At 36.8% G+C, this 11,761-nt stretch overlaps 1 protein-coding gene across 1 annotated transcript; it reads left to right on the top strand.

Annotated features, from left to right (window-relative positions):
- Positions 1-1,850: 1,850 nt before the first annotated feature.
- On the top strand, positions 1,851-5,456 carry LOC307130525 (uncharacterized protein). Its single transcript, XM_079823556.1, has 9 exons — positions 1,851-1,909; positions 2,018-2,053; positions 2,606-2,891; positions 3,727-3,863; positions 3,950-3,982; positions 4,165-4,450; positions 4,622-4,764; positions 4,960-4,998; positions 5,168-5,456. The coding sequence occupies exons 1-9, from the start codon at positions 1,888-1,890 to the stop codon at positions 5,179-5,181; spliced, it is 996 nt and encodes a 331-aa protein (XP_079679682.1). The 5' UTR covers positions 1,851-1,887; the 3' UTR covers positions 5,182-5,456.
- The last annotated feature ends 6,305 nt before the right edge of the window (positions 5,457-11,761 follow it).

Genomic DNA, 11,761 nt, shown 5'->3' on the forward strand with positions numbered 1-11,761 from the left:
AAGCTCTTGTATGTTCTATTAGTTATGGAGCAAGAACCCTCATAAGGAACCATACCACCAAAGATAACTTGTGTTTAAATAAACTCAAAGTATTTGCTAAAGTGGTCCTGTCTGAATTGTGTTTGTCATAACTTGAAGGTTTCTGGACTCTCCCCTGGACTGCAGTTTGCGCTCTTCACAAAACACGCTAGTGATGTTACGAATAACACTGAAGCTTCGAGGCACATATCAAACACGCAGCACAATCTCCAAGCCCCGTATCCAGGAGTGTATTGTCTCACAGTCACGTGACGTGATCAAGGACGAAATAAAGCATCATTTTGTGTACAATCATGTGGGCGATTCACTTTGCGTGTCAGAATGTTCAAACTCCAAAGTAATGTTTGAACTAGGGCAGTCACGATATAAAAAAAACAGGAAATCTTTTGTAATAGGTCCATTTAATGTTGATTTTACTGATATCAGATAAGACTCTTTTGGTTGGGAGGATCTTAATTCACCAATAAATAGAGCATCATTTCTGAGTACAATATTATTCAACTGGACCCTCTACATAGACTGCTGGTGAGTTTTACTATTCATATGTTTAATGGCACATTTTTTGTTTGTAATGTTTTGATAGGGCATAATATTCCTCATATGAATAATGTATTGGATAAATAATAAATATAGCAATTGTTTATAAACAAATATTAATAATGTAATTTATTTATTATATAAAACGTATTATTTACTATGTATTATTTACAGATAACTGCTGAATTGTGAAGGTCTTCTGTGAGGCTGATTCATTGATTATTTCCAGGTGAGTGATGAATGTTTATGAACTCTCTACACCAGGGTGCAATTATAATAGAAATGAAAATGTATTGAATACAGTTGATCAGTTTTATTAGTGATACATTTGCACAAATCTTGGCACAAAACTTTAAGCCATTCACTCTTGTAACGCTACTGTTCTTTAATTAATGTTGAATGATTCCTTTTTCAAAAACATAATATCAGAGTAAATGTCACGTTCATACTTCAAAATAACACAAAATAATCAATCCAATAATGTCAAGAGAACATTCAACAAGAATCAGTTTTATTGACAATCTGTCTTTTAAAAAAGGGCAAAATGTGGCTAAACAATAGTGTTGATAATTATTCTAAATAACATTAAATAACACTGAACATTTAATACATATAAAACTATTATCATAAATAATGAAATATCAACATTATACATTTCTATACTGTCACTTTTGATCAATTTAATGCATCCTTGCTGAATAAATATATTAACTTCTTTCAACAAAAAAAAACTTTTGAACAGTACCTAGTGATAATGTTACAAAAGCTTACTATTTCAGAATAAATGCAGTTCTTTTGAACGTTCTATTCATAAAATAATCCTGTTTTCAACATTGATAATAAGCAAATCCTCATCAGAATGATTTGTGAAGGATCATGTGACACTGAAGACTGGAGTAATGATGATAAATTCAGCTTTGATCACAGGAACAAATTACATATTCAAATATTAAAATAGAAAACAGTTATTTTAAATAGTAAAAATATTTCACAATATTCCTGTTTTGCTGTATTTTGGATCAAATAAATGAAGCCTTGGTGAGCAGAAGAGACTTCTTTTAAAAACATTTAACACATCTTACCATCCAAAAGCTTTTGACCGGTAGTGTATATAAGTTAAAACTAGAGTAAACTCAGCAAAGACAATTAAAACCCAAAGAACGGAGGCAGGTTAGTCACCAGTTTCTTTGTTTAAATGAGGATGAGAAATTGAAAATGATTCCTTCATATGCTCAGATGAGGTGATGTGTTGTTGTGTCTTATATCAGGATGGCCGTTCGGGGGATTTTGTTTCTAACACTTTTTACTGGGATGTGCGTCGCTGATTCCACAGGTACGTTTAGAATAATACAAGTAAAAATGCCTAGATTTAAAAATCTGTAACCAGATTAAATGTATGTACTTAATGATGTGTGTCTAACTGTCATTACTTTATTAACAGAAATGATCGTCATGCCATCGTGCCCTTGTGGTCCAAGTGAGTGTTCGGTAACACTTTATTTTGATGGTCCCTTTTGAACATTATGTTGACTATAAGTAAATTTGCAACTACATGTCAACTAACTCTCATTAGATTATCAGTAGACTGTCTGCTCAATGTCTGCTAACTCTTTATTGTGATGGTTCTCCAACAGACATTCTACTGACTATAAGTAACTTTGCAAGTACATGTCAACTTATTCTAACCCTAACCCTACCAGTCTACTAATAATCTACTAACACTCTAATGAGAATTAGTAGACATGTAGGTGCAATGTTATTTATAGTCAACAGAATGTGTTAAAGGGACCATCAAAATAAAGTGAAACCGAGTGTTCTTCATTACTTTGAATGTTGTCAGTAACACACATATAATATTCTTACTGTACATTGATAACTGTCTTCATGTACATTATCCCTTATTGGTTGTTATGGCAAAATTAACCCTGGCAGGCTGATCAGGACCCCGGCTTATTATATGGTTATTAACCACAAATAAATAATTTGACACACATAATTTAAAAAAATTATATTATTTTATGTTAAACAGGGAATCTTGCTCTCGGAGCCCCAGCTGTCCAGTCCTCTACAAATGAGACGTTCAAGGCACCTGCTCAAAATGCTGTTGATGGCAACAGGAATTCAATTTTCAATGTTGGGTCATGCAGTCAAACTAATGGGGAAATGAACCCCTGGTGGAGAATTGACCTGCTGGAATTTTACGAGGTAACCAGTGTTAGCATCACTAATCGAGGAGATGGTTTTGCAGAGAGGATAAATGGTGCTCAGATCCGTATCGGCAACAGCCTGGAAAATAGTGGCAACAATAATGAGCTGTAAGTATTGTCTCTCTCTTAATACTTGGTTAGAAAATGAGTAAATAAGATACAATGACTTTGAATTAATCTTTTTAATACAAACTTGTCTTTGACAGAAGTATATTTAACCCTTAAATGCATGACTGTTTTGCCAAATATTCTTACATATTCAGGTCTTCAGCGACCGGATCTATATCTAACATGGATAGATCTATACCTGTCGCGATAATATATAAACTCCTGATATTAGAGTAAAAATTACAGAAGAATAAAATAAAACATATTTCGTTACCTTTTGGAGCTTGGAAGGGTTCAGTTTGAGCAGATGTTTTATACCATCATCACTGTCCGCGTCAGAACTCATTTCCCAGTACATTCAGCATTTCCCTCATATTCGCGATCTCACGCATATCCTCAAAACTCATTTTCAATGTCTTCAAAATAAATATTTTGATCACTAACAGCTTCCTTCACCAGATCCATCATCAAGTGACAGTGACACTAATATTTGATTGCGTTCAGTACTGTCTCTGCAGTAAATCGCTGAGCCATTTCAAGTTTTGCAGATTATAATTATTATTGTTTCGTTTTCTGTCTGAGGTAAATATGAGTGAAACGTCACTTCATCATTGTGTATCAGACATTGCCACCTTGTGGAATAAAGGGAATTAAAATGGATTGATTCAGGAATACTAAAAAGGTTGATGTCTAACTTTAAAAAATGAATGAGGAGGAGGGTAGTGAATGACGTCTCGGGTCGCCAAAGACCCGGGGTATGCATTTAAGGGTTAATATGCTTCATGCTGTTTTGATGTGCCCATCTCTATTTCTCTGTTACTGTGTGTCTTCACAGAGCTGCAACTGTTGAGTCCATCCCACCCGGAGAGACAAAAACATTTGAGTTTAAGCCTATTATGGGGCATTATGTCAACATTTTTATTCCTGGGCGCAGTGAATATCTCACACTGTGTGAGGTCGAGGTGTTTGGAGGTAAGGGACAGAGAGAGAAGACGACTCTGTGATATAATTTGTTAATGTGCTTATTAATGTGCGTATTCCTGTTATTTTATTAACAGGAAAGTACACACCAAAGTATGCTTGTGCTCCAAGTGAGTGTTCTTCATTACTTTGAATGTTGTCAGTGACATGTATATTTTTATTGAGGAAAATTACAAATTGACAAAAAAGTAGCTTATATAAAATATAGCATTCGTTTTCCTATTATATTGGGATTATACTTTAGCACATTCAATTAAAAAAAAGTTAATGTTTATTATTTTATGTTAAACAGGGAATCTTGCTCTCGGAGGCACAGCTGTCCAGTCTACCACACACCCGCGGCTCAAGGCAGCTGCTCAAAATGCTGTTGATGGCAACAGGAATTCAATTATGGATGGTGGGTCATGCAGTCATACTAGAGAGGAGAGGAACCCCTGGTGGAGACTTGACCTGCTGGAAGAACAAGCGGTAACCAGAGTTAGCATCACTAATCGAGGAGATGGTTTTGCAGAGAGGATAAATGGTGCTCAGATCCGTATCGGCAACTGGCTGGACAATAATGGCAACGATAATGAGCTGTAAGTATTTTCTCACTCTTAACACGTGGTTAGAAAATTAGTAAATAAGATACAATGACTTTGAATGAATCTTTTTAATACAAACTTGTCTTTGACAGAAGTATATTTAATATGCTTCATGCTGTTTTGATGCGCCCATCTCTATTTCTCTGTTACTGTGTGTCTTCTCAGAGCTGCAACTGTTGAGTCCATCCCACCTGGAGAGACAAAAACATTTGCATTTAGGCCTATTAAGGGCCGATATGTCAATATTTTCATACCCAAGTTACTCCACAAGGAATTTCTCACACTGTGTGAGGTCGAAGTGTATGCAGGTGAGTGATAAAAGGAGAGCGATGGTGTACATATACTATATTTATGTATATATATATATACACTACGTGTGTCACATGTCTGATCGTTTGTGTTTTTAGTTCTGCCCTCTGTGACCTATTTTTCTCTGTTGTTGATTAGTTCATTAGTTTCCACGTGAGTTCATTAATTATTTTCTTTGTTTCTGTTCGTTTAAGGGATGGGCTGTATTGATCCAGACTCTCCCTGTCCTAGATGTAAGTATGAGTGCTAATGTTTGGTTGCCCTTCTCCTGAATCTCCTGTGTTTATGATTAAAAGCTATTTCCGTTATCTCCTTTGTCATCGTGTGCTTCTTGTCCAGAACCAAACTGTTACAATGTGTACATTGTCTTAATGATTTTTTTTTTCTGTTTTTCATTGCCAGATAAAGTGGAATGAGATGATGTTACACCACAGTCCACTGATCCTACAAGCGAAAAACCAAACCCCTCTTTTCTGAGCAATTCTAATGTTGCACTTTGTTCATTGGTTTAATTTTGCCTATGCACATTTCATCCTTAAGATAAAATATCAGTTTCAGTGCACATTCAGTAAAGGTTTGAAATGGTTTTTAAATTGCACCTGATTCTTACACCCCTCTGGACCAAACTGGGGTTGTATTTACCCTTCTTTGTTTATCTTTGCTTTCTACATGAATAAATTTCTACAGCATCACATGTTGTATTGTGTGTTTCTGGATCAAAATTTTTTAATTTAGATATTTACAATGAGGAGGAGGTATAGTGTTACAGGTACCCATCTAGGGTTGAGGAGCTGGTACCAAAGTAAAGAAGAAAAAGAGAAAGAGAAAAATATTGGACAGAATGAGGATGTCCAACCTTCTGTCCCAGAATCAACAACACAATCACCAATTCAACACATGACAATAAAAGGTCCAGTGCTCAGTGCTCTGTTATCTAGCTTTAATAACATGATCGTTTAAAATGGGAAATATGACCAAAATCTTACAAGTAAACCGCATCATTGGCCGTGAGATTGCTGAGACAATGCACGCCATCGGACAGAAAGAGCAAGACTGATATTTACTGAACACAGAACGAACCTCGCAAGACTTTTAAAAATGCCGGTTGAAATAAAATGCTGCGTGAGCTCAACCGATCAGCATGTTCAGCGCCCAAGTCCCACCCCCGAAAGTTCCTGAACTTTGAAAAAGTACTACCTCGCGAGCAGGGCCGTTTGGAGGGGGAAATATTTACCCAGAACTTCATTTAGACCCTGGTTCCTGCGGTCGAAACACACTGAGTACCACCCCAAAGTTCCTAGTTCCTGGGGTGGAAACACGGCTTTAGGTGTGAAGAAGACCTTTTATATGTTAATGACACTAAGGTGCTGGCTGCTCTCAGAGGGAGGGGTAGAAGGGGAGGACTTCAGGATACCTCTGGTCTGTAGGCTACAGCAAACAAGCTTTTTGTACAGAAAAATACATTCTTAAAGCCCTGAAACACTAATCCGAACTAGCAATGACTAAAGCCAGTTGTGGGGTTGGCTCACGTTGCCTGGGTCTGGGTCAAACATCAGAATGGGCCTTAAAACCACTGCATGTCTCTTAATCAAATATTTTTTATAAAAACAGTACAAAATAAACACCATGTCTGAACATATACGTTCACAATAAAAATCTGAATATGTAATGAAATCAACAGGAATTTAATGGAATAAACAAAGGAAAATTAACCAAACATTTTAGACTATCCCCAAAAAATGATTGCAAATGAATATACAAAAGTTTGTTTTAAAAAGACCAAAAACTGATATTCTCAAAATAAAAATATGGAATAAAAAAGAGGGGGGATTCACTTGCACACCACTTAGTAGAAACACAAGCAGATCTTTCAGCTCTGCAACTATTAACAGAAAGTGTCACTCCAAGATTCTTAACTTTAACACGATTGTCACAATCACCAGTGAAAGTGCCCCTGATTACCACCTGAGGGCACTCCACCCCGGACTTGTCACTTCATCATAAACTACATTACCCATAATCCTGTGCCCGGACTCATCATCACTCATTGTTTGCACCTGTGTTTCATCACCTCATTTCCCCATTACCCCAGCCTATATAAACCATGTTCAGTCTATCATCAACTGCAAAGTCTTGTTTTGTTGTAAACTGCATTTCTGAGCGTTTCCCTGGTTTCATATCTCTGGTTTTGCCTGTTTCGTGGATTACCCGTTTGCCTGTCTCTCCTGCCTTGTTTGCCTGCTTGGACTGCTTGCCTGTGTATGACCTGTAGCCTGTTTTTGACTACGATTGTGGATTAGTGATGGGCAGACCGAGGCTTCGTGAAGCACTGAAGCAGTTGAAGCAAATGTGCCATATTGTTTCGAAGCTTCGAATCAATCTGACACCCGTATCTACGGCGCCATCTAGTGGTCATTTGCATGTGTTGATCTGAAATACCTTGACAATGATCCATGTAAAAAAAAATTGTTTTTAACATCTGTCTGACAACTACATGATCTTGGTTTTGTAACCTGTAGCCTCGTCATTGTCAGAGGTGTCAAAAGTATTCACATTCATTACTCAAGTAGAAGTATAGATACTGGGGTTTAAAAATACTTCTGTAGAAGTTGAAGTATCAACTCAAGCTTATTACTCAAGTAAAAGTGTAAAAGTACTGGTTTCAAAACTACTTAAAGTATAAAAGTAAAAGAAATGTAAGGGGAAAAAATGCTATTAAAGGGATAATTCACCCAAAAATGAAAATTCTGTCATCTTTTACTCACCCTCAAGTTGTTCCAAACCTGTATGAGTTTCTTTGTTCAGATTGAAGAATGTTTGTAACCAAGCAGATTATATGCAACCATTGACTGCCATAGTATTTTCCCCTACTATGGCAGTCAATGGTTGCATTTAATCTGCTTGGTTACAAACATTCTTCAATCTGAACAAAGAAACTCATACAGGTTTGGAACAACTTGAGGGTGAGTAAAAGATGACAGAATTTTCATTGTTGGGTGAAGTATCCCTTTAAGGACAAAAGATTAGGACGCGCCACAGTGCATACCCCACCTCCTCAAAAAAACATTTTTCTAAAGGCCATAATGACTTTAATGTTATATTAAAAAGTTAATGTTGAACATTTTTAGATGCACGTGGCTACGCGTTTCAGCCGCATATATTCCCATTGAAAATGAACGCATTTTAGGACAATGCAAATACATTAAAGAACCATATGTGTACTACTGAGCATTAACGTGTTTCATGGAGTGGAAGATTTGATGACTAGTTGCCTATAAATATTGTAAAGGTGCAAAAAGTCAAAAATCAGAGGCATTTTATCAATAACCATTTTTTGAATGTGTGATTAGTGTGGTCAGATTTGGTAGACGATTTCCAGCCCAAAAACCTCACCAAATGTACATTTATATTTTTTAAAAATGGTTATTGATAACATGATAAAAAATTTTACTTTTTGCACCTTTACAATACTTATAGGCAACTAGTCACTCCAAGAAAAAAGCCCAAAACTTTAACTGCCAAAATAATATTATTTTATTGCCATACCAATCAATGTTGAAGTAAGTTACCATTTTATCTCCTTAAAACATAACATTGATGATAAAAAAAAAAAAACAGAGTAAAACGGATCAAATATGACTATATGTCCAGGTAGAAACTGTCAAAGCGGCTATAGGCTACCTCAGAAAAACACATAATTTTCAATGTCAACAATAAAAAGCCAATTTACGTGCAAAAAGTGCCCAATATAGAGATTGGAAAAAGCAATGTAATAAACAGACATTTCACACGTTAATGCACACACCACTGCCAAAATGCATAATTCATTGATACTGTACAATAATCCGTCAACAAAAAAATAACAACAATGCGCTTACCTTTGTGTTACACTTTGCTTTGACAAAACTACAGTATGTCTTTCGTGAAGTACAAGGCACATGCACTTAGCACAGTCAAAACGGATTAATCGTTGATTTTAACATCTTTCAGCATCTGTCGGGGTTGCCAGTTGCAGTCAGATGTCCTAAGTGTGTATATGACGATGGACAAGAGTCACGGTTATATTTATAAAGAGTCTTCGAGTCACAGGTGTTATTCACGTTTGAGAGTTGAGTCACTCTCCCACTCTTTACTGTAGATACAACTTACTGTATATTTATGCCACTGGCATAGCGATCACTGGAATATACAGCTAAAGTTATCGCGCTAAAAACCTGGCTAAAGTCATGAATGAGGAGCTCGTCTGCCTGCTGATCGCTGATTGGCTGAAAGTGCGTGCTCCTCGGCGAGAACCCGCCCTATCTGGCAGCATGGTGTGTGATTTGTGCAGGTGCAGGCGTGATTGATCGCGTACAACCCAATAGGGTGTCGGAATGGTTTGTGTTTATCCTTCTTATCCAACCACAATCAAATTCACTCTGTCCGAATGGCGCGATTTATCTGGATAGTTGTTTTTAATGACAAGCTGGAATGAAAACATGCAGAAATGGAATAGGAGTAACGAGGCTATTTTTAAAATGTAAGGAGTAGAAAGTACAGATAATTGCTTGAAAATGTAAGGAGTAGAAGTAAAAAGTAGGCTGAAAAATAATTACTCCAGTAAAGTATAGATACTCAAAATGTCTACTTAAGTAAGGTAACGAAGTATTTGTACTCCGTTACTTGACACCTCTGGTCATTGTAAAGAACTATATATATTTTGTTTGTTATACAAAATGAACAGTAATACAATAAATAAAGCCACAATGTGTCACATTTGTCACAAAACATTTTTATTCAAAAATATGAATTGCTCTGCTGTTGAAGGACTCAGCCGACTTCTTTTTTTACATATAATTTCTCCAGCCTTTGAAAAAATCCTCTCACAAGGGACACTTGTTGCTGGCATGCACAAATATTTTTGGATGATGTAAATACATGGATGATGTATTGTTGCAGAAGGCTAGCTGGCTATCACAATACACACATCTCACTTTATTTGGTGCTTCCAAATGGAAATGCTCCCACACCACAGATGTACGGCATCTCTTGCGTGCAGCCTCCATTTTTATATATTCTATTAATATATCTATATATCACCTATGAATCTATATCTATATAATTCTATATATCTAACTTATGCTGTGCTATCTATCTGTCACTATTTAGCCTATATGAATGTGTCACTATATCTATCCTAACTATATGTCCCTGTCTATACCTATCAGTCAATATATCTAATTTAAATCTAGCCTAAGTATAACTAACCAAAGCGCACTATAAATCTCACTGCTATCACAAAATCACTCTCCTCTCACAAAAACCCACGAGGTGAAGATGGATTTACTTCACTTTTAAACTGTGGGGAATTAGTTTCATACAGATGTGTGACTGTGTGGTTTGTTCCCGCCCCCTTTAATCAACGCAGTTTCGACAGGCGCCACCTGATGAAACACTTTGAAGCTTCATTTAGCCATAATCACGTGATACGGGTGTTTTCGAATCACAGTTAGGAGCAGTGTTTCAAAACATCTGCGCTTCTGGATCTCGGCAAAGCCCTGAAACGCCTGTTTCGCATCTGCCATCCCTATTGTGGATTACCCCTTACAAATAAAGCTGCATTTGGATTCTCAACCTCTGTCTCGGAGCAGTACGTTACAACGATGCAAAAAAGGGGCGTTTTGAGGTTTGAAATCCACCACTCACAATAGATGTGGTGACGCAATGGAGGTGCAACCGATAAGGTTATTGGTCATACCAACAGTATGGGTTAGGATTTTGAATTATGTTAAAAACTATGTAAAATTACAAAAAAAATATCTCTAAATAAACAACTTGACTGTTATTTTAAGGATTATCATTAATGACAAATTAGCCTACAGTAATTCTAGTAGTTTATTTATACAGGAACATCACTGTATTATTTATACAATATTTTTCTGTTTTCATAAATAACATACAAATTCATGTAAAATTACAAACAATATCTGTAAATAAATAACTTTTATTTACAAATTTTATCATTAATGACAAATTACAGTAATTCTCATTTTTTATCCAGGGAAATTACCCTATTATTTATACAGTGTTTTTTCTGTTTTCATAAATTACATATAAATGTAGGCTATGTAAAATGACAGAAATAATCTGTGATAAAACATTTAGCTCATTATATTAAAGGTTTATGTCCATACTAACAATTTATCATAATTCTTTGTAATTTTAAAGTAAATCTTATTAGTTTTATATTTACACTGTAAAAATAACAACCTAAAAAAAATGGTCAAATGGCTGCCAAACAAAAACCGTAAAATTAAAGTAAAATATCTTAAGTCAAATAAAGTAAAAAAATGTCACAGAAGTTTACATTAAACGTTTTAGAGAAAACTGTCACGAACGCTATGGTGAAAAAAGGGGTGAGGACTCAAATGCAGGTGAACATGAATTTTATTAACCAAAGAAACATAAACACAAAACAAAAACCCACTATGGGGTAAAAATCAAACATCAAACAGAGACAAACCAGGGACCGAGATCAGGGACAAGAATCAGGAACCAGAATACCTCCACACGTAACATAGACAACATAACCGCACAGGACTGAAAATGGAAGGAGCCTAAATAGCAGACAAACAAGGCAGGTAACAAGGGACAACAGGTGGAACAAATTAACTAATAATCAGATAACGAGGGGTGGGGTCAAGACAGATGACAGGCGCACACAGGACAGAAATAAACCAAAACACCATGTGCTACACAGGACAAGACAGACATGTGACACTACCCCCTCTCCAAGGAGCGGCTTCCAGACGCTCCATCAGAACCCAAAGAGGGACAGACCAGGGCGGGACGGGAGGGACAGACGGCCGGGGGGCGGCCCGCAGAGTTCAGGCGGCCGGGGAGGCGGCCCACAGAGTTCAGGCGGCCGGGGGGGCGGCCCGCAGAGTTCAGGCGGCCGGGGAGGCGGCCCGCAGAGTTCAGGCGGCCTGGGAGGCGGCCCACAGAGTTCAGGCGGCC

Source organism: Gobio gobio, assembly GCF_949357685.1.
Source record: "Gobio gobio genome assembly, chromosome: 8".
NCBI classification, from domain to species: domain Eukaryota; kingdom Metazoa; phylum Chordata; class Actinopteri; order Cypriniformes; family Gobionidae; genus Gobio; species Gobio gobio.